This window comes from Hemicordylus capensis, chromosome 9 (assembly GCF_027244095.1).
Source record: "Hemicordylus capensis ecotype Gifberg chromosome 9, rHemCap1.1.pri, whole genome shotgun sequence".
Classification (NCBI taxonomy): Eukaryota; Metazoa; Chordata; class Lepidosauria; order Squamata; family Cordylidae; genus Hemicordylus; species Hemicordylus capensis.
Window position 1 is genome coordinate 14,884,500 of NC_069665.1, and position 22,494 is coordinate 14,906,993.

General features: G+C 43.3%; 1 protein-coding gene across 3 annotated transcripts in view; it reads right to left on the bottom strand.

Moving 5' to 3' along the window:
- The window catches only part of LOC128334384 (cadherin-11), a 173,434-nt gene that overhangs the window by 46,032 nt on the left and 104,908 nt on the right, over positions 1–22,494 (bottom strand). For all 3 annotated transcript variants that reach the window (XM_053271160.1, XM_053271161.1, XM_053271162.1), the window contains one exon: positions 368–772. In XM_053271160.1, the coding sequence (XP_053127135.1) occupies positions 368–595 (228 nt within the window). In that variant the 5' untranslated portion in view covers positions 596–772. The remainder of the gene's footprint in view (positions 1–367; positions 773–22,494) is intronic.

Here is a 22,494-nt window from a genome sequence, read left to right on the forward strand (position 1 = left end):
CAATTGTGAGTAAAATTAATGGCTTTTTTAAAAAATCAGAAATAAATGCATGATCAGGGTTGTTGTTGGTGGGAAATGCCACTATTTAGAACTTCTAAATGCTTGAAAATTCCCCAAATGGTGTCAGAGAACTCAAACTGAAATAGGCTTTCCAAAGTTGGGTTCAGATTATCTCCAATATCATACAAAATGGACCAAGTCAGACCATTTCCAACCTTCCTGATCTGACCGTGCAGAACCCTACTAATCCTCTTTGGAGGAAGCGTGGGGTACAAGTATAATGAATGGTAAATGAAAATTAAAACACTAAAATGTCTTAAAGAAGTAAAATGCAATGATGGTTCAAAGACCACCGCTGATTTCTTACCCGGCCCACTAGTACAGGATCTGGTCCCGTGTACTCCTCTATTACAAAGAACTGATTCCACACCCATCCTCTTTTTGAACGGTGGAGAACTTGCCCTTCCTTTCCTTTTTCATGATGACCGTGGAGTGATGGCCTTGAATGGTTCAGTTTCTCCGTTGCCATGGTGAGGCTGTAGCACATCATTCCCAAGCAGATCAGGGCAGCATGTAAACAGTTGTCCTCCTTCATTTTTGGTTAATATATAGGCACAGGAGTTTCCCCAACTCTACCCCTTTCTCACAGGGCCAACAACAACAAAAGAAATATTATAATCCTGGCAATTTCAGATGTAGTTTTCCATTCACAAGGTGTTGCTCCTCCTTAAGCACATTGCTTTTAATTCTGTACAGATTCCCAAATTAATTCCTAGAGGGAGGAGAGAGAGAGAGAGAGAGAGAGAGAGAGAGAGAGAGAGAGAGAGAGAGAGAGAGAGAGAGATGTTAGTTTCTTCCTCCTGTGTCAATTCTCAGCTAATTATCATTTCGAAAATATAATAAGCAACAACTTAACATTGTCCGTTCCGAGATAATAACAGAAATCAAGTCTAAGAACTCCACATGAAAATAACCCCTTGCTGTAGTAATTGCTTAAGTGCAGGCATTCTAACCACAACCTGTAATTGGTTTTGGTTGTACAGTTTATAACAAATGGGTTTTTGTCCCAGTGCCACCACAAGTTATTAGAAATGTTTACCATTTGCTTTTTTTATAATGATCCGCTGTGGAATTTTGTTTTTCTCACTGCGATGGTACATGTGCTTCTGCCATCATTTGCTGCCAGGATGTTCCAGTACTGTTCTAAATGCCACCCTAATGTCCAGATCCTACAGAATGCAGATCCTACAGAATGCAGGGGAGGTCCTTCCATGAGGCAAGGTGAGATGGTTGTTTCAAGCAAAGAATATTGGGGTGCCAACAGAGTGACAATATGCCCCCTGCTGCACGACTGTACTCCTGCTTCCTCTCCCCCACTATCTGAGCAACTCTTTGAGGCTCTCCACACGAGTAGTGTGAAGAACCTGCAGTGCTTGTGTGGGGAGAGTGGGCTGACCCACTTTCCCCGCACATGAGCATTCTGCCTTCCCTGGGTAGCCGGATCAACCGCCCACATGATTACTGGCTCCCATGGAGGTTTCTGGCACCGTAGAAGCTGCTGTGTGCTCCTAACATGGCATTCCGCAATTGTCCAAGAATGCTTTTGCACCATTGCTCTTAACCGTACTAATGTATATTAGAAGTTCAAGCCTGCTGTTGAAGAATATAAGATTGCACAGTGGGGAAATGACTTGACTAGTAAGTCAGAGGTTGCCGGTTTGAATCCCCACTGGTATATTTCCCGGACAATGGGAAATACCTGTATCAGGCAGCAGCAATAATGGAAGATGCTGAAGGGCATCATCTCATACTGTGTGGGAGATGGCAATGGTTAACCCCTCCTGTATTCTACCAAAGACAATCACAGGGCTCTGTGGGTGCCAGGAGTTGACACCGACTCAACGGCACACTTTACCTTTATCGGGAAAGGATCAAATAAAGACCCCTTCCAAATTTCCTCCATTTACAGTGTTGGATTTTCATAGGGCATCTGAAAGTACTGATGAACGGAAAGTGTGGACATTACTATATTATCTTCATTAGACTGGGAATGGAAATAGGAAGAAATTAAAACAAGACAAATGAAATGCCGAAGCAAATTTTCTTCCACAGACCATTAATTTTCAATGAGGCCATCACCAATAGGTATAAGGAAATCAGCAAATATTTCCCATAACACCAAAATGTAGTATTACTTTATTACTGGGATTATTATGTAATTACCAGGAAAAGTCTTTAGCATAATAGAAAAGACATGCAGATATATGGAAGTGTTTACTATCAGTTGTTCGAGCACAGAGAACTAAACACAAAACATTAACCACACATCTAAGCCATTATCCTTAATTCACTAATTAGGGTTTAATGTGGCAATTGCCTGCAATTCCTTTTTTTTTAAATGCCTATGTGCAGGGGGAGGGATAAGCCTATCTATACTCTGACTATACCTCACAGAAGAAGTCGTGTTGTAGTTCAACTTGTTGACATGACAAGAGTGCCCTGAAGTTTCTTTTTAGCACACAACAGTGATCATTTCAGCTCAGATAAAGTACAGGGCCCAATTCTCAACTGAGAGGATTTTCACCTGACCAATACTGGTGTGCAAACCCTGCTTAACTCATGTTTTGTGAGCATTCTGACAAATATTCCAAACATCTTCAAGGAGTTTGTGAATTTTGAACCAGGTCCCTCTCTTGTCAGCATACCCCGTAAAGAAAAAGCTCCCCTTTCCTCTAGGGAAACTAAAAATTCTCTCACCGCCTGCATGAGGCCTTCTCAGTCAATAAATCTTCATTGGTACAGTCACAGAGCACTGTGGGCTTCTTGGAGACATCTGGCGGGCCACTGTGTGAAACAGGATGCTGGACTAGATGGGCCTTGGGCCTGATCCAGCAGGGCTGTTCTTATGTTAGATCCCATGATCCTGGCATGAAATGTTGCTCCTAAGCATGCCCAGAAATGTCATTTTTAAACTCAGGAATTGAGCAGACAGCCCTGTCTACGAGCTGTCCTCACCACTAGGTACTGCTTCCTGTTCACAAAACAAAGGGTTCATTTTGCTTGCAAAGGGGAACTAGCAAGGAAGTAAGATGCACAACAAAATTTGTTGGCATTCCTATTGACCAATTATCTATGAATCAAATTGAATTGTTACGACTGTGCCTTGGGAAGTTAACCAAATGAACTAGAGGAACACAGTGGCCATTTTGAATTTGCTCATGCAGTGGCTTTCAGCTGTTCATAAGAAATCAGTGCTATGAACAGAGAGAGGGCTGTCCTATGTCTTGCCACAAACCCACACAAATGGTTTACCATGAGTGAAGAGTTGCTGGGTTCAGTTCACCTGCATGCGGAGAGAGATTAGGTCAAATGATATAGGACCAGAACTCTCTTCAGATGTTATTTTACTTAGTCGCACTTCCTGACACGTTTATCATGCCCCTCCCCTTCTCCCCCCCATGCTGCTCATGCCGCATGAGTGGCTCAGAGGAGGAGTGATGGGGAATGATTGACATGCTGAGAGGTGGGACTTCAGTCCTTGCTTTGGATCGTACACCATCCTTTATCCGAAGAGGGTGCATGTCTTTGGTCATAATGCTTTCCACCAAGCCTCTACATGAGATCATGTGTTGAACAGATAGCACTGTGGAACACTTTCATATGATGCAGTCCAAACCCCCATGTTGGATTGAACATAAGTTGCCTTACTGTGGACTGGTTCATGTGGAACCATGCATAAAGCCTTGTTACGTGCAAAGTTCTCAAGCCTTGGGAGCGAGCATTTCTTCCTCCATGACTGCTCAAGTATCTGCTTCCAGTCTGGCTAAAAATAAACCAAGATTGGCCATTATGTCCAAACCAACCTGTCTTGATTTCTTCTAACTCGCTTTCATAAAACAAATTGTGATCAATGTTCAAAGTGTGTTACGGATCATGGTTTATTTCAAGGCTTGAACCACTCAAGATTGGTCAACTTGGATGTCATGACCAGTCTTGGTTTCTTCTAAGCTAAACTGGAAGTAGATGCTCAGATGGGCACGGGAGAAAAGAGGGGAACACGTAATCCTGAAGCTTGGGGATGTTATGTGGGACCTGGCTTTAACTGTGGCACCATGTGACCTCTGAACTGGCACACTGAGCCAAACCATTGGTCCATCTATTTCAATATTGTTTCTGTACTGACTGGCAACAGCTCTCTAGGGTTTCAAGGGTCTTTCCTAAGTTCTATTTGGAGATGTGAATATTGAACTTGGAATCGTCTGCATGTGTTCTGCCATTGAGCTATGGCAGTTAAGCAACTCCCATTGTTTGGAGACATAGGATAGACAAAAGCTCAACACATACCCATGGATATGGAGCCTCAAGCTGTCCTGCTCTATCACTACCTTATTAAAGGGTAAAAAATATTCCTGGTTTTGGATAAAATAATGGTGTAACTAAAGGCTACAGAAAGACTATAGTCCTTCCATCTAGGCAAGCAGACCCAAATGTTTCCAGACTTGCATAATTAATACATGGACTAAACAATCATGAATATATTCCTTTGATCATTGTGGCTGCTACAGTCTTGAGAATTGCTAAGGACCTATGTCCATGAATGCCTAGCTCATACATTACTCATGTATGCATTTCTTAAGAATTATACCCCAGTCTTTTTTTAAAAAACACCTTTAAAACTGAGATGACTTCTAAAAGATTCAGTAAAAACAATTACAATTTAAAAAAGATCAACCCTAAATAAAACTGAGGAAAACAGCAGCAAACAGAAAGCAGCAATTAAAAAAAAAAAGTATAGAAACCCATTAAAAGCTTGGACAAATAAAAAGAGCTAGGTCTGACTGTTAAAACTTCTCTGACTAGAGACCAGATGAACAACTCTGAGAAAAGTATTTCAAAGTCATGGTGGGGAATGTTCTTCCCTGGGCTGCCACCTGCTTTACCTTTGAAGCACCTCTGAGGATCATCTTAACCGGAAGGTTCATGTGGGACAAACTGGTCCTGATACACCTTTTTGCTATTATTATGGGGCAGCCAACAAATAAAAATTAACTAGTGATTCTGGATGGATATTATTCTCATCCACATTGAAAGGCATCCTATAGCTTGAAGGGACTTGAATTAGTATCATTAAGCCGCAGTAGTGGCCAGTGTGGACACCGTTGGTGGGGGATTGGCTCCGTGGAGGTCAGCTGCTCGAAGCAGTGTTCAGGTGTGATGGCAGTGGAAGTGACTCTCGCACTTTAAGTGCACCCCTGGTGGCAGCTACTGGCTGTGGCAGGCATGGAGGGAGGCCAGTGGTGGCCTGGGTTCAGCCCGCCACCTTGCCTGTAGACCCACTCCCTGTGTCAGACACTGACACAGAGAGCGGATAGCCATGCCCCCTGTGTCTGATGTCAGAAGCGGAGGTGTGGTTTAGGTCAGAGAGAGACGCTCTGGCCACGCTGTGAATGCAGCACTGGCCAATTTAGCTCCCAAACGGGGCCCTGGGGCCTCGTTTAGGACCTAAACCACACTCCTGCATCTGACAACAGACTCAGGGGGTGTGTCAGGGGTGGGAGGTGAGGCCCCTGTGGGTCGGCGGCCCGGGTTCTATGAAACCTGTTCACTCAGTGGCGGCTCTGCTCCTGGGCTGTGAGTTAATTTGCTGTGAAACTGTGTGGAAGCTGGTTTCAATGTGTGGATTGAGATGATGATGATGATGATGATGATGATGATGATGATGAAGAAGCAGCAGAAGCAGAAGCAGAAGTAGATTTCTCTACTGGCCTATAGGCGTGTTTGTATGGACTGAAAAACAAATGTATGGGCTGGCCCTACAATCCGTTTATTATTGAAACCATAAAGCAGTTTTATTGCTTGTGCAATATGAATGATACTTAGAATAGTGATAGGAACATAGGAAGCTACCATATACTGAGTCAGACCAATGGTCTATCTAGCTCACTCTTGTCTTTACAGACTGACAGCGGCTTCTCAAAGCTTGCAGGCAGGAATCTCTCTCAGCCCTATCTTGGAGATGCCAGGGAAGGAACTTGGAACCTTCTGCTCTTCCCAGAGCAGCTCCATCCCATGAGGGGAATATCTTCCAGTGCTCACACATCAAGGCTCCCATTCATAAGCAACCAGGGCAGACCCTGTTTAGCTAAGGGGACAAGCCATGCTTGCTTCCTTAAGACCAGCTCTCCTTTCAAAAGAGTGGAAAGAGTCCACAAAGAATTCAAAGAGTGGAACATTGGTCAAATTATGATCTTCTTTTTAAAAAAATAGAAGCAGGAGCTAGCTGAAATTGTGATAGAATGTGTTGCTGAAGATTATGCAACTGTGACAGATAAACTTAATTTATTTTTTACCTGAGTGGCCAGGGTGTTTTTAAAAAGTTAAACATACAAAACAAATGACAATATTTTAAACTATAAAATGTCATGATACAAATCCCCACAATTCCTAAGAAAATCATTCCCTTGTTCCTTTTCTCTCAAATAAATATGCCAAAAAAACTAAGAGGGATTGTTCGATGAGAAGGCTAGAGTCTAGGAAATGATGTCTAACCAATGGTACTCAACCATGTTCTATATATAGCAGATAGGATCCCAGGTGGGCCAAGCAAATTTCCAGGGAGTGCCTTTATTTCAATCACCATGTGCTGAAGTGCAATAGACTAAACAAACCTGTGGATTTGTCTAACCAGCACATCTGCATGATATGCTAAAACAGTAGTTGTTGCACAGGGATACATGTTTAGCAAGGCAGATTTCACGTGTGCTATATAATGACAAGATGATGGAGAGCATAATTCTGAGACATTTTGTAGCAATGATGGCTTTGTGAAAATAACAGCTGAGAAGAAGAGCTATTGGAAGTGTCTTGTTTAATATTGGTTGACCATTTCTTTGCTGGCAAATCACCGGTTAATAGTCCCTCAGGGATAGTTATTGGGTCAGATCACATGAACACAGCCCCCTCCACATGGTCATGTCAGGGCTGCATCAAGAACACGCTCACCCCAATATCATTATCACCCCTGCTAACTTGGCAAAGAGGCACTTTTTAATGTGGCGATTCTCTTTATTTAGCAGGGGGAGAGTGACTGGCCCTATCCACCCCCTGCACAGTACCTCCAGTGACTGTTGCTGGTGTCAATCTTGTGTTCTTCTAGATTGTGAGCCCGTCGGGTACAGGGATCCATCTTATTTATGTATTATTTCTCTGTCTAAACCACCCTGAGCCATTTTTGGAAGGGCGATATAGAAATCGAATTCATCATCATCATCATCATCATCATCATCATCATCAAAGGATGTGCCAACACATTCTTGATGTGTCCTTTAATCATGAGTGAAGGGTGAGAATCAAAAGAGCCCCTCCACACACACTGCAACTCCCTGATTAACAGCCTTTCCACATGCGCTGCAAAACCATGGGTGATTAATCTGGGTTTTGCAGTGTGTGCATAGAGGGCCAATTCCAGCTATCACTCCACATGTGTGATTAAACGATGTGCCAAGAATGCATTTGCACATCCTTTAATGACATTGGGGTGAGCATGTTCTCAGTCCAGCCCTGACACGATTGCGTGTAGGAGGCCCTATTCATGTGAATCAGCCCACTGTTTCCTCTATGAAAGCTTATGATTGAGCAGCAGTCGACAAATACTCTCCTAGCCCTTTCCCTCGATCAGTGCAAAAGGGCTCGAGGGAGCGCAGGGAGGAAGGCTGTTCCCACAGACAATCCCTTGTTTCTTCCTGGGTGGGTGGACTGCCTGTCCAGATGACCGCCGGCAGCCCCCAGCAGCACCGAGAGTTGGGGGCCGAGATGCATTGCTCCAGCCCCCAGAACTCCGATGATGCACCACTGGAGTGTGCAGTGCATTGTGGGGATTCCCAGGGTGATGGACTGGATCCCTGCAGTCTCCCTGCTGGCAGACAATTGAAAAAACACAGCTAAAGGCTGGCCTCTTTGGTGGGTTTGCTGCTGTCCCTCCTCTGGCAGCCACTCAGTTGCCACGGGTTCACATGTGCAGGAAAGAGCCGGCTTTGCTGTCTTAACCTGCTTTTGCCTATGCATGTGAACAGCCTCTCTGTGTATTTGAATGAAATATCCAACAGCGATTGAGGGAAGTGACTGCCTTCACCCGCCAGGGTGTGTGTGTGTGTGTGTGTGTGTGTGTGTGTGTGTGTGTGTGTGTGTGTGTAGAAACAGCAATTTGGAAGTGACAGAGAACTGGGAGTTGACTGAAGGCACTAGAGGGAAGCAGTGCCATTCTTTGGGGATCTGATTTGAAGTAAAAGATCTGCTTCCTTTAGAGGTGCCTGTGCTTACCTCCAAATGCTTTGCTTGCATATTAGCAAATAAAGCAAATATTACAAAAACACTGGTGGACATCTTCACAAAGAAGCATCAGTGCAACTGGAGAAGTGCTGATGTAGCACTTGTGCTAGAGTGTGCATGCGTGTAGGATTTTCAACAACCTCCTCCTTCCCCAAAGCATTCTTGCATGGAAGACTGAAATATAGGTCCCCGAGGGCCATGCAATTTCACTGCTTCTCCCATTGCACTGGTGCTACCTTAGCCAGGATGTCAGACACCATCAGTTGACTGTGCTCTATTATTCAAAGGCAACCAAACCTGTATTATGGTCCCTGGAACTTCTCACTACTTGGAGGAGTGGAGAACACATAACAATAACAACACAGCTATTTTATGTGACAGGACAGTTGCATCCCGGTAAATTGTTTCCCGGTCATTTGCTTCCTGGTCATTGGTGTTCCTGGATGTTTGCGTCCAGTTTTTTTGCATCCCAGACATTTGCGTCCCTGACCCACAGTATAACTAATATTTCCATATTAGATTTCATAAAAACAATTTTATTAATTAAAAAAGAGATTGCAACGTGCATCAAAATTAATGTATAAGTCCTTTAAAAGTATGCATGTTGTGGGCAACCCCTCATAAGAAACTTCTTTTGTCCTCAGGATTGTAACATGCAAGTAATGATTGAAGGCGCTTATTGAGATTCTTATTTCTTGGTTGGACAATAATCCCTCTTTGGTAGTCAATTTTCTTCTTTGTGGCCATAGCTTCCTCTTTCTTCAACACATCAATTAATTTCCAAACAGAGGGGTGTTGAAAAGTGATTGAATTTTGGATAGCATTATGCCACCCCTCTAAACTATTGTTAGATCTAGGAACATAGGAACATAAAAAGCTGCCATATACAGTCAGACCACTGGTCTATCTAGCTCACTATTGTCTTTACAGACTGGCAGCGGCTTCTCAAAGCTTGCAGGCAGAAATCTCTCTCGGCCCTATCTTGGAGAAGCCAGAGAGGGAACGAAGCCTTCTGCTCTTCCCAGAGTGGCTCCATCCACCTTATAGTGTTCACACTTCTAGTCTCCCATTCATATGCAACCAAGGCGGATGCTGCTTAGCTAAGGGGACAAGTCATACCTACTACTACAAGACCAGTCGTTCATTGTCCGATCATGAACATTCCAAGATTCAATGGAAAAGATCACTGCAATCCTGCGCCCACTTCTTCCTCTTGCTTGGCCAATATATGTAACTTCAAAGTACGCGATGAATTTGGGAGGTAAGTTGTGATCTTCACTCAGATCCAAAAAGCCTGCTACCACATCATTTACTGGAAGGAAAGCTAATGCAGAGAAACATCTAATTTTTATATTGAATTCTTGATCTTCGTTATACTGTCGTCTTTAACCGAGGTCACATATTTTCTTAAAGATGGATTTTGACAAATGGAAAATACACGAGCTTATTGCTGCATTAGGAAATGTTTCTGCTATATTCTTTCTTGCTCCTAGTTCAAAACCCATCAGCACTGATTTGGGATTAAGTTGTTGGTGAATCTGCAACAAAAGAGTGAACAGGCGGTCATATGTTTCTTTAGTCTTATTGGGTAGAAGAGCAAATACATGGGGAAGACTGAATGCACCATCTTGGACATGGATGCAATACAGTTGATAGTTGATTTGTGGACAAATTTTGAAAGTGCTATCTGCTGCCCAATTCTGAAATCATGACAAGTCATTCAAACCCTCTTCTGAAGCAAATATGAGCATTCTATTTTCATCATTTATGCCAGTATCAATTGCAAGAAACCTTTGTCCTGTTGGGAGAATACAATATTCTTCTGGTATTTCATAATTACATCTTTGGTTTGGTATAGGTGGAGCTCCAACAAGGAACATTTCTCCCCTTTGCTGAGACAGATGGCATTTCTGCCATTGAAAATTCATAATGTTTTGACAAAGTTGTTCCAATGAGATGTCTGGTTGGTTCTTGTGAGGATATTGCAGTTTCTTTCTTTTTCTTATGATAGTATAATTTCTGTCATCAACAAGTATGTTTCCACCTATGCTTGACTTCACGAGCTGTGACATAGCTTAGTTTCTTTTTAAAAAATTATGCAATAGGGAATGTTTAACATATGTAATTCTTGACTGATCAGAACAGTGCTGAACTCATAAGTAGAATGAAGTTGGTCAGTCAAGACAACCCCCATCCTTTGTTTTCTAAACATACCAAACACATGTGGGGATTTGTTTATAAGTAGCTCAGTCACAAATGAGGCGCCCCTCATGTGCCTACAATTATGCTAATTGATTAGACAAGATAAGAGGCTTAACACATATAACATAGGGTTTACTTATAGTTGGGTTAGGGACACAAATGTCCAGGATGCAAAAAAACCAAACACAAATGTCCAGGACGCAATAGACCAGGACACAAGTGTCCGGGATGCAAAAAAACCAGATGCAAATGACCAAGACGCAATTGACTGAGATGCAATTGACCAGGATGCAAATGCCCTAGTACCCTATTTTATATGGGGTGATATATAAATATGATAACTAATGATGATATGATACGATACAATACGATATAGACTGAGGGGAAATTGGTAGAGAAATGAGAATGTTAGGATTTATTCTGGAGAGATCATTTCTTTAGGATTGATTTGGATAATCAGTTTAATGTGGCTTGCTATAGCTATGCCGTTAATGAGCTACACCTAGAGCCACAGTGGGAGGAATGTTAAAAGCAATACAATTAGTAAATTAATTAAAAGATGTTATTGAATGCTGAGGATTGTTAATTATGGGAGACTGCATGTGCAAATAATCAGTAGTGCCTAGATAAATTACACTATTCAGCTCAAACCTACTGTATTTCAGCATAAGCCATTGTCTGTTTCTATCTTCCGTCTCAGTGAACTGAAATATTATGGAAAGGTGTTTAAGTAAGCTTGCTTCCCACTGAGAATTTTTATGAGGCAAAGTAAAAACTGTCAGCTGAGGTATTAACAGAGTTGCATTTCCCAGCTGATTCAAGAATTGTCTTATAGTTCAGGCAACTTCAGTCTGAGAGACGGTTTGGATGATATCTCATTGGCCCAAGTAATCAGGAAGCAGATGTATTGAGAGCATGTCCATTATGACATTCTCCACAGACATCCCTTGGAGGGGCTGTTCATCCATATGGCTATATGTGTGTAAAAGAGACATTCAGATGAGCAGCTTCCCCACATGATAAAGAGATTATTGGGAGGGTGTAGGAACATCCATGGAGGACATCACAAGGGGTGCACTCATCATGTGTCCCCGTCCTTATTGTATGGTTGCATAAGGTATCATCCAAACCAGTCCATTGTGGATTAAAATTCAAGAATCCAATCATAAATTGTTCCAGTTCAGATGTTACTCACATTGTTCTGCTTTGGTTCCAGATCAAGTCAATAAAGTTTAATTAACAAGTCCAGCACACTTCTAGAACCAGTTCAGTTTCTATTTAATAACTTACACAACAATGGTACATTGCAAAGTAGAATAGAACAAGTCATTGGGTCTATCTGTTATGCCCTGTCAACTTCCTGACAGAACCAATTAAAAAAATTCCTGATATGATCACACACACACACACACACACACACACACACACACACACACACCATCCAAGATGTCAACAGTGCTTCATAATATGATCTTATTTTTATAGCATAAACCAAGGATGTACATGCATATGGACTTGCACTATTTAGGTTTGTTTGTTAATGTGGTTGTTGCTAAGTTGCAATCAATAGCTGTACAAGGCTAATATTTGGCATCATTGTCAGGACCTTAATGTCAGGACTTTAACGTTTTGAATTCCTCTAAGCAAGAATGATCAGGGTTCAAAACTTGATCACATATAAAATTATCAAGTTTCAAATGTGATTGGCAAATCTCATTGTTTCTCAATGATGTACTTAACATGGGCTATGAAATTTGTGTAGGGTTTTCTGATTCAGCTTGATCCTCTGGGGTGACTCCGGCGGAGGGGACAAGAGGGAGCAACCCCCTGACAAGCAGTTTGCCCCTCCACCTGCCTCCCATTCTGTTTCAGAAATCTAATATGTGAGACACAGCTCTCCCATCCATAAATGCATTTTGCCACTTCTTTGACCTCCCCCCCTCACTTTTTTCTGGTGCCACCACTGTGCATATTTACTTGGATTCTGTACAAATTTACTTGGATGTCATTTGGTGTGATCAGTGGTGCCTGTTTCTGAATAAGTATGCATGGGGTTGAAACCTAAAGGCTGGATTCCATGATCGTGGAATGCACTGAAAGGTGAGTTTGGTTTCCCCACCTTTCCCCTGGGAAATGGCATTCCCATGGCATTCTCAGGAGAGAAGACCTGGTCTTGAGGAGCAAGCATGACTTGTCCCCTTTGCTAAGCAGGGTCTGCTCTGGTTGCATTTGAATGGGAGACTACATGTGTGAGCACTGTACAATATTCCCCTCAGGGGGTGGAGTCGCTCTGGGAAGAGCACCTGCATGCATGCAGGTAGAAGGTTCCAAGTTCCTTCCCTGGGATCTCCAAGATAGGGCTGAGAGGGACTCCCACCTGTAACTTTGAAGAAGCCGCTGCCACTGTGTAGACAATATTGAGCTAGATGGACCAATGGTCTGACTCACTATGGCAGGGCCTATGTTCCAGTGTTCCTAGCAGCATTCTCAGGTGGGCATTCACAATGTGCATTGTGGCTCTTTGCTGGGTACGGATGCTGTATCTGGATCCCCCAGCATTCACGTAAGTATGGCTGAACCAAGGGCCAACTGGGCAAGAGAAAGTTGAAACCAGGAGGACTGAGCATAGCACGAGAAGGATGTCTAATGAGTGAGCACAAAATGGCAAGAAGGGAATTGATTGGATAGAGAGAGCTTTGGGAAGAATGACCCAAGCTCCCCATTTTAAAGAACAAATGGAAAAGCACATAATCCACCTTGAGCCATAAGAATAAGGAAGTCTATACATCAATAAATAATGGAAACATTTCAAGCAGAAGGTTGAAGTTTGGTTTGAGTGCCCATCAGGCACATTCTACCTGCTGCTTACAACTTCTCCTCTTGGCACTTCTCCAGCAGGGTGCTCATTATTGCCTCAGATGGGCAAATAATTGTATGGGCTCCATGGGCTCAGTATTATGCACCTCTGCACATACATCTTTAAAGGGATGAGACTCTTATTCTTTTCATAATCCTTTTACCTTGAAGATCTCTTGAGGCATCTTCAGAACTCCCATTCTGTGCAAATTTATGAACGGAAATCTTAATCCCATGCATTTAAAAAAACCTCTCTTGGCTTGGTATTGGAGAAATGTTTAAACCCCGTAATCCCCAGCTGTTCCTGAAAATAGCTTTTCATCGCCGCTTTCCCCCCTGTGGCTGGTTGGATATTTTGTATACAGAACTGACAGAATAAGGGCTAATTTGAATATTACATTTCCAGACACAAGAGGCCTCTTGCAAGAACCTCCCATGAATAGCTACAAAGATTGTGAACCAATGAACAATTCATAGCTAATTAAATGTTTGTCTTTTAAGTGATTGATTGTATTAAAACATATTTGCATATTGCCAGATATGGGTCTTGCAGAGATGCTAAAGGGAGTGCAAGATTACTTACTGCTCCATTTTTCTCAGACTGAATGCTTCTGAGTTCAATTTACTCAGATGTATGTCCTGGTGAGTTCAATTGGATTTGTTAACTAGTTAAGTGAGTTTAGGATTCCAGCTTTAAATGTATTAAACAAAATCAGTCACTTCTCGCAAAGAGGAAAGGCCACAGAAAGTCAAAAGTATTGACTTTTTCATTCCTCATTGCAGAAACATCCATGACCCAAAGGAGTCTTTGAATTTATTTATTTTTTTAAGAACCATTATCTTGGTTTCCTACTTATTAACATATAACATCCTTACAATGTTCTTCCATGATTAACTAACTGAAGCTTTATTTCTATCAATTAAATGTTTCAAATATATGCCAATGTATATCGAACATACAGAAAGATACACACATTCATACAGGGAAACCTCACTATTTGCAGACTCACCATACAGCCTTTCATGTATCTGTGGGTGTCTAATTGACATCCAATTTCATTCTCTGTCAATACTAAAGGGTTAAAACCCATGTATCCTACTAAAGGGTTAAAACTCACGGTGGTCACTTCTGGCTTTCGTTTTGTAAGCATTTGTGAGCAGGATGTAAGCAAGAGCTATTTTGTGGCTCATTTCTTTTTAAAAAGGCATTTTCCTGTGATTTTTCATGGTTTGGGGAGCATTTTGTGGCTGGGGGACATTGCTCGGTACAAGGACGGCACAAACATGGCACAGTAGTTCCTCCCTCCACTTTTCACCATGGGTGGTTTTTTTTCCCTTTGGGTTTTTTGCCCTTTTTGGTGGTTTTGGGGGTATTGCTGGACACAAGGAGTAGGAATTTGCACGAACCGGTTCGGCACCTCCTCTGGGAAGTGCCGAACCTGTTTGGGTGCTGGTGTTCAAGCCAGATTGATGAGGCAGGGAGCAGTTCCCTCAAGGAGCCAGTAAGAACCCTCCTTACCTGCTCCTCCCCGCCCTGCCGCTTTCCCCAAGTGGCAGCTCGAAGTTGTGACACTGTTCTCTGAAGTCTTCATGTGGCATTGGGATGCACATGGCAGGTAAGGAGCTCCTTACTAGCTCACCCAGGAACCTAACGCCCTGTTTTCCATTGACACAATGCCTTATTACTCACAGTGTTGTTACTCGCGGTTTTGATATTCGCAGTAGTAGGTGAGGAACAGAACCCGCCGCAAGTAACAAGGTTTGTGGGTACACAGGGCCATACCTAGGAGGTTGCAGGGTTGGGGGCAAGAGGCATTTCCCCTCAGCCTGTGGTTGTTGCTGTTGTGTCCTTTATGTACCTTTTTTTAAAAAAAGATGGCGAATTGCTTTGGGACAGGGAACCGTCTTCTCATTCCTTTTGCTATGTAAACTGAGAACTTCTCTGAGAACTTCTTTGTTGTTGAGAATTAGTATGTTGATACCTTAAATAATAACAATTGTCACTACCACTAGCGCTATCATTTACATTGTTCAGAAGAAAAGGATGAGATGTTGTGTAGCTAAAACATGTTTTTGAGGGGAAACACTGTGTGTCACTTTCCCTTGGATATGGTTAACATTTGCTCATCATTGCTTTGTGTTCTTCAGAGTGCATAGAATCAGGAGCCATCTTCCCCCTGTTAAAATTCAGTTGAATGTATGGGGTGAAGAAAAGTTTAACATTCAGAAAAGGTGCTAATCACTAAGTGTATTCAAGTTATTACTGGCCTGTGATATCTGACCTGGCCCACAGTAACTCAGTGCCCACATCCTAGGGATAATACAAAGTTGTGTGGTGTGTAACCTTCGATCAATCAAATCTTGATTGTATTGAGGATATATGAGAAGAGTTTCTTTCTTACTTGTTTCTTATTTCTCATTATTCCTCAGAGAGAATAATGGACAAGACAAAAATATCCCTCTTTATATAGGAACATAGGAATCTGCCTCATATCGAGTCAGACCATTGGTCCATCTAGCTCAGTACTACCTACACTGACTGTCCCTATCCATAAGATCAGGCCCAAGGCCCATCTAGTCCAACATCCTATTTCACACAGTGGCCCACCAGATGCCTCCAGGGAGCCCACAGGCAAGAGGTGAGGGCATGCCCTCTCTCCTGCTGTTGCTCCCCTACAACTGGTTGGATATTCAGTAGCACAGAATCAAGGAGTTCAATTGCCTCCCTTCTTATACCAGCAAGGAGAGCGGCAATCAAACTTCCCAGTACTGCATGAGCTGGATGCTAAATGAGACGCACATGTGCACCCTGATGCTTAATCAGGGTGCACGTGGGCCTCTCATTTAGTATCCAGTTTGCACAGGGCTGAGATGTTCAATTGCCTTTCTCTTTGCTCAAAGGTGGAGGGAGGCAATGGAACTCTTTAGCGCTATGCACTAAATTAATCCTAAAGCTACTAGGGAATTTTCCTCTACAGAATTACTCCTTTTGTTTCATTTCGCTGAACAGGGACGGGCGTGAGGAGCAGTGGCTGACAAGTAGTGCAGGGGTGGTAGGTTCCAGCCACAGGGCCTAGGAGAGCACAGAGCTGCGTGCACTCACCCCATCCCCCCCCCAATTAAAACAGGCTTGCAGTTTGCAAACATTCTTCCTGTATGACAAAATGACCATGAACTCTCCCTTCACTCATTGCTAGCTGATGTCCAGAAGACTGTATTTATATCTCCAGCACTTATGCATTTTCATGCCTTTTGATTTCCTAAGTGATTTTTGTGGAAATCTGACAGAGATTGAAATGCAGTGAACTGAAAAAATATATAGCTTGTTTGTTGCTTCATAATTCAGTGAAAGTCTGGACTTTCTATTGCAAACTGTACCCAAGAAAATTGCCAAACTTTGATGGACAGCATCATTTCCCTTGCTTTTTCAGTGGGAGAGCTTTCCTGCATTTTCTGGCAAATTAATCAATTTTTCTAGGATTTCCGATTTTTCTGGTAGTTTGGGTGAGGTCTAGAACCTACCTGTAAAACAGCATGTTTCTATCTATCATAGTTTGGTCTGGGAGTATCATGTCAGTGAGTGAATGAGTGAGTGAGTGAAGCCCAAGCAGCTTTATATATGGATGGATAATAATATCCATTAATATCCATTATTTCCTGCAAAACTACGGATAATGAAAGAAACTAACTTCTCTTTTTTCAGGATAATCTAACCTCCACACAGAATCTGAAACTAGATTTGCCTCGGGTGAGTTTTATCCCAGGATTAGCAATCTATATGAACAGAAAGCAAAGGATCCTGTATTAAACCCTAAGACTAGTTTTAAAATTCCAAAATCGCTGCAAACTGCTGCAGTGGTTTTAATGAACGCAGATCTGGGCCACCTACCAACTGGAGGATACAATACAATACAATACAATACAATACAATACAATACAATACAATACAATACAATATATATTTATACACCGCTTTTCAACAAAAGTTTCCCAAAGCCACCTCTTGAAAACCCACCTCTTTAACCAAGCTTTTTCAACTTTTTAAATTTTTATGTTTTAATCTTTTTTTTTAGGTTATCTAAATTGTTTTAAGATTTTTCTGTGTGTTTTAACTTGTTTTATATTATTGTTAACCACCCAGAGATGAAAGTTTGGGGCGGTGTAAAGATTAGATTAGATTAGATTAGATTAGATTAGATAGATAGATAGATAGATAGAGCAGTTTACATAGAAAAAAATAGGTAGGTAGTAGATGGATGGATGAAAATGGCTCCCTGTCACCAAAGAGCTCACAATAAAAAAAAACCCAAAACATAAGGTAAACACCAGCAGCAGCCACTGGAGGGATGCTGTGCTGGGGATGGAGAGGGCCAGTTGCTCTTCCCCTGCTCAATAAAGATATAATAATCACCACTAAAAAGGTGCCTCTTTGCTCACTTAGCAGGGGGCACTACAGGATGGGAGGACACTTTGACCCAGATCCTGAGTGACCCTGCACCACTAGGACCCCCATATCAGGAGAACCAGGGGAACCTCTGCCAGAAACTGAGAACAAAACACTGTGACATCCGAGATGATAGAGGAGTACACCAAGGACCCAGCCCTGGCACAGATCCCCCAGATGTGTTGATGCTATGCTGCTCCAAGGGAGAGGATCGGGCCTACCATACCTCCCTCCACTCTGGTCTGATGCATCTTGGGAGACTGGACAATGCCCAAACATTATTTCCCTGGGACCAGAACAAACTTGTAACAGACTGTACTTATTCCTCTCCTTTCCCACTCAGGACCACCCCAAAGTGAAGGGGCGCCCTAGGTGAAGGTCAGAGGTGACGACAATGATTGTGTGCTAAGCTGCTGCTGCAATGGAGGGCTCTCTCCTACCCAGCAGCTCCACCCAGGTCTAACGAGGTAGGAGAAAAAGCCCTCTGACCCACGGTAGAAGGGACAGGAGAGAAGTAAATTGGTAGTTACAAGTGCCGCCGACGGCAGTTGTGATAATAGTGGTGGACATGGGGTGGGGGTTGGAGGCTCCCCCAACACCACTGGTTTCCCCCAGAGTAGGCAGGGCCAGCAGCAGCCTGGTTCAGGTCTTCCTCAGCCCGGTTCAGGCCTCTGTGCATGCATTTTAGTGACCTCTATGGATGTGCAGAGGCCATTTGCATGACTACTAAAATGGCCTCCACACATGCGCAGAGGTCGGAAACCAACCAAGGAAGGCCCAAACCAGGCCACCGCTGGCCTTGCCTACTCTGGGGGAGGCTAGATGGGGTGAGGAGGAGCTGCCCCCATGGCCGCCACCACAGGCAGCACTTGTAAGTACCTATTTACTTCCCTCCCACCTCCTGTACCCTTATGACAGCCCCACTTACTGGTAAAGGGGAATCCTCACTGGATTCCCCTTTACCAATAGAATTCTGAACTGGCCTAGTTTGAACCAGGCGCAGTTCGGTTTGGACTTGAACTAGATAGGCCTGGTCCAGTTTGACTCTGAACCCAGTTCAAATCAAGTCAGCTCACACACCTCTACGGGTGACTCATTGATCAGAAGGTTGCTTGAGCAAATCTCCCAAGATCACACAAGACCTGGACAATCCATGCAGCAGTCACAGATAAATGAGTTTGTATATTGTTTTGTGCATGCTTTCCCCTCAATGACTTACAAGACATTCTGTTTCTCTGGTTTTAGTTTAATTTGTAGACACCTAGACGGGGCAAAAATGGCATGTACAGTGTCTAGCGCAAGCACGATTTGAGATTGTAAAGAAAACAAAACTCACTGAAAACTGAATGGCACAGAAATTGGCTTGGGAGAGAGTTAGACTAAAAGATTTGGGGAATGAAAAATGGTCGTAAACAGAGTTTTACATTCCTTTGCTTCCCTCAGGAGATGCACTTGAGATCAATGTGACACAGACTATTTTTAAGCATATACGGCAGGAACTAGAAAACAAGCAGCATAAATAAAGGAGCCTTATTAAGGAACACAATGATTGATCATGTCATCTGAAATAATGACTACACTCTTGGAGGAGTTTATTTTAAATAATAATTGTGTACTTGTGCAACTTGGAGCTAAGTGGCATATTCATAATTCATTGTGTGCTCAAAATCCAATATCACCACGGCCTTTCCCCACTCTGGTTCCACTACTATTATATAACTGAGTGGCTGTAGATGGGACCCAGAGGGGAGAATAATCTAAATCAAGGAACTGCCGATTATTATATGTCATGTTCACATTTTAAGCTGGCTCAGTGAGTGCTTTTCATTATACAGAGCTCACCTGTAAGGAGGTGAACATTAACCTTAGCCCTTTTTCTTTTCATTTCTGAGCTTATGCCAAAAGCCACTCTTAAGAAATTTCACAGTAAAATAACAGGCTAATTTAAACATGCGGCAGATGTAAATGCTTCAGGTCTAAATTAGCAACCACCAAATTGGCTGTAGACTTTGCTATTATTCTTTGCTAATCATGTTTCAATATCTTTTGGGGTTTTTTTCTTTCTTCTATTTTCCACTGCTTACAAGCATGTGTGTTAAACACTGTTCTTCTCTTTCTTTTACAAATATCTCAGCACATTTTGGACTCTGTATCACAATTTCCTGCAGATATCTTGATGGAGGTCCCCTAGTCAAAGGGAATGTTTGAGTAATGGTATTGTGATGACACAGATGACCTAGAGATGCTTATATCAGGTGGTATAGAAATATGATAGATAGATAGATAGATAGATAGATAGATAGATAGATAGATAGATAGATAGATACGAACATAAGAAGCTGCCTTATACTGAGTCATATCCTTGGTTCATCTTGCTCAAGATTGTCCACACTGACTGGCAGCCGCTCTCCAAGGTTTCAGGTAGGAGTCTTACACAGCCCTACCTGGAGATGCTGCCAGGGAAATAAAACTAGGATGCTCTTACACTGAACTCTGGCCCCATCCCCAAAGGGGAATATCTTACAGCAGACAGAGCTCACAGCAGACAGAGCTCACCCATCCAAGTGCAAATCAGAGCAGACCCTGCTTAGCAAAGGGGAGAGTTCTTGCTTGCTACTCTGAGACCAGGTTTCCTCTTGGACCAGCTCTCCACAGTAATGCCCCACATGATTTGCCCTTCCTTCCCACATAATTATAAAAGACCAGGCTCGCACAAATGATATCCCACCAAGATGAATACAGTCCATTGACCATCTGTGGCGGGCCACCATGTGCTTCATGAATCTTCTGTTGCTGCCTATCTGTCTGTGTTGGGCCCACAACTTTTGGCTTTGGGGTCCAAACAAAGATGGATCTCAATTCACTAGGGTCAGAAATTAGTCTAGGGCAGGCCAGAGTCAAGTTTATTTATTTATTTATCATATTTGATCATTCTCAAGTTCCTTGAGAGGCAACTGAAGATCAGGAGGGTCAGAAAAACAGGTAACACGCTTCAAGACAGGCAGGGCTTTGGAAAAAAAGCAGCTGAAATGAGAAAGGCCAGAAGCTAGGGAAATAATACAGGGAAAGCAGAAGGGTGAGGTAGACTGAAGACCAAGCTCAGAGGCTGGAAGACAGCTAAGTGCTAGGTTCAAAAGGTTTGGAGCTCTGTTGGTACAGGGAAGGGGCATGTGGGCTGTCCAAAGGGTAGAGGAGGTGGAAGAGAAGTTACGTACTTACAAGTGCTGCCACCCATGACTGCAGTAATGGTGGTGGCCATGGGGGGGGGGGGTGTCGAGGGCAGTGGAGACTCCCCCCCACTGGCCTCCCCTTGAATCAGCAGGGCTGATGGTGGCCCAGTTCAGGCCTCCACATATGCATAGAGACCATTTAGTGACCTCCACACATGCGCAGAGGCTATTTTCATGACCACTAAAATGGCCTTCACACATGTGCAGAGGCCCGAACTGGGCCACCACCAGCACCGTCTACTCTAGGGGAGGCTGGTTGGGGTGGGGGCAGCCCCCCCTGGCCCCATGGTTTAGAAACCTAGACAGCACCTTTGAGGGAAACAGTTCAGTCTGCATGGCCTTAGCCTTGCAAGCCTAAGGGCTTCCACTACAATTGGCTGTCCTCTGAATTTCACATAAGGCAAGATATGGTGGCAAATGCAGACTTTCTTTTTCAGGCAAAGCTTTCAAGGAATTGGAAGGGAAGGAAAAAGAGGAAGGCTAGTGACAATGTTTAGGGAGGACCCTCAAGCCGCCTCTTCCCTATCCATGAGCAAGACAGCAACAATGCTCTAAAGAACACATGCATTTCCAGTGGCATAGCCACCTTTGAGCAAGGGAGGACAAATGTCCCTGGGCTGTGGGGGTCAGAGGCCACCAGGGCGCCCCACCTGCAATGACCTGTCGGTGGGCACTACACCTCTCCTCCTTTCCTTTACCACTGACATCTCACCCACCTCTTCATCACTGCCCGTTCTACCAGTTGCTGTGCCTGCCCTCTTTTGCTACCATAGACAGGGCAGATGATTTAGCCAACCATTGCTTTCTTCTTTGGCCCACCTGGATCCTTTTTGCAAGTGAAAGGAAAGGAGAACCTAGCTGGGCTGGCAAACAAAGCACTGGTTGGCTGGCTGGCCGGCCGGCTGGCTGGCAGGCAACGCCACCTGGGTGCTGGCTCCGCCCCCTGGGTCGATGTGCTCATGCAGCCAGAAGGGGCGTGTCCAGCACAGGGTAGTGTGCCCAGCAGAAGTGAGGGGGCAGGTGCAGCACACAGAAGAGATAGGGCCCATCCTGTCCCAGGGTGATTGCCAGCCTTCCTACACCTCTGAGCATCCCCATCTTTCCCCATTGTGTACCACGGCCACAATGCAACCCAAATTAAGCACTTAATTTGTCCTGTTGTTTACTATGGGAGAGAATTAGGCATTTGCTTAACTCCGAGATAAAAGCTGGACCATAGCGTATTGGATTTGTTAACAGCAAGGAATAATCCAAAGAGAATCCAAATCTTCTATAGTAATATTTTTGAATTACAGATTGTATCTGGGTAAAACTCTACAAGTTTGTTCATACACACTCTCATAAAATATAAAAGTTTAGTATGAAAAGGCTAAAATGGTGTGTATGTAAATGATCAAATATACAAGAATATATATAATAAAACCCTCATATTAT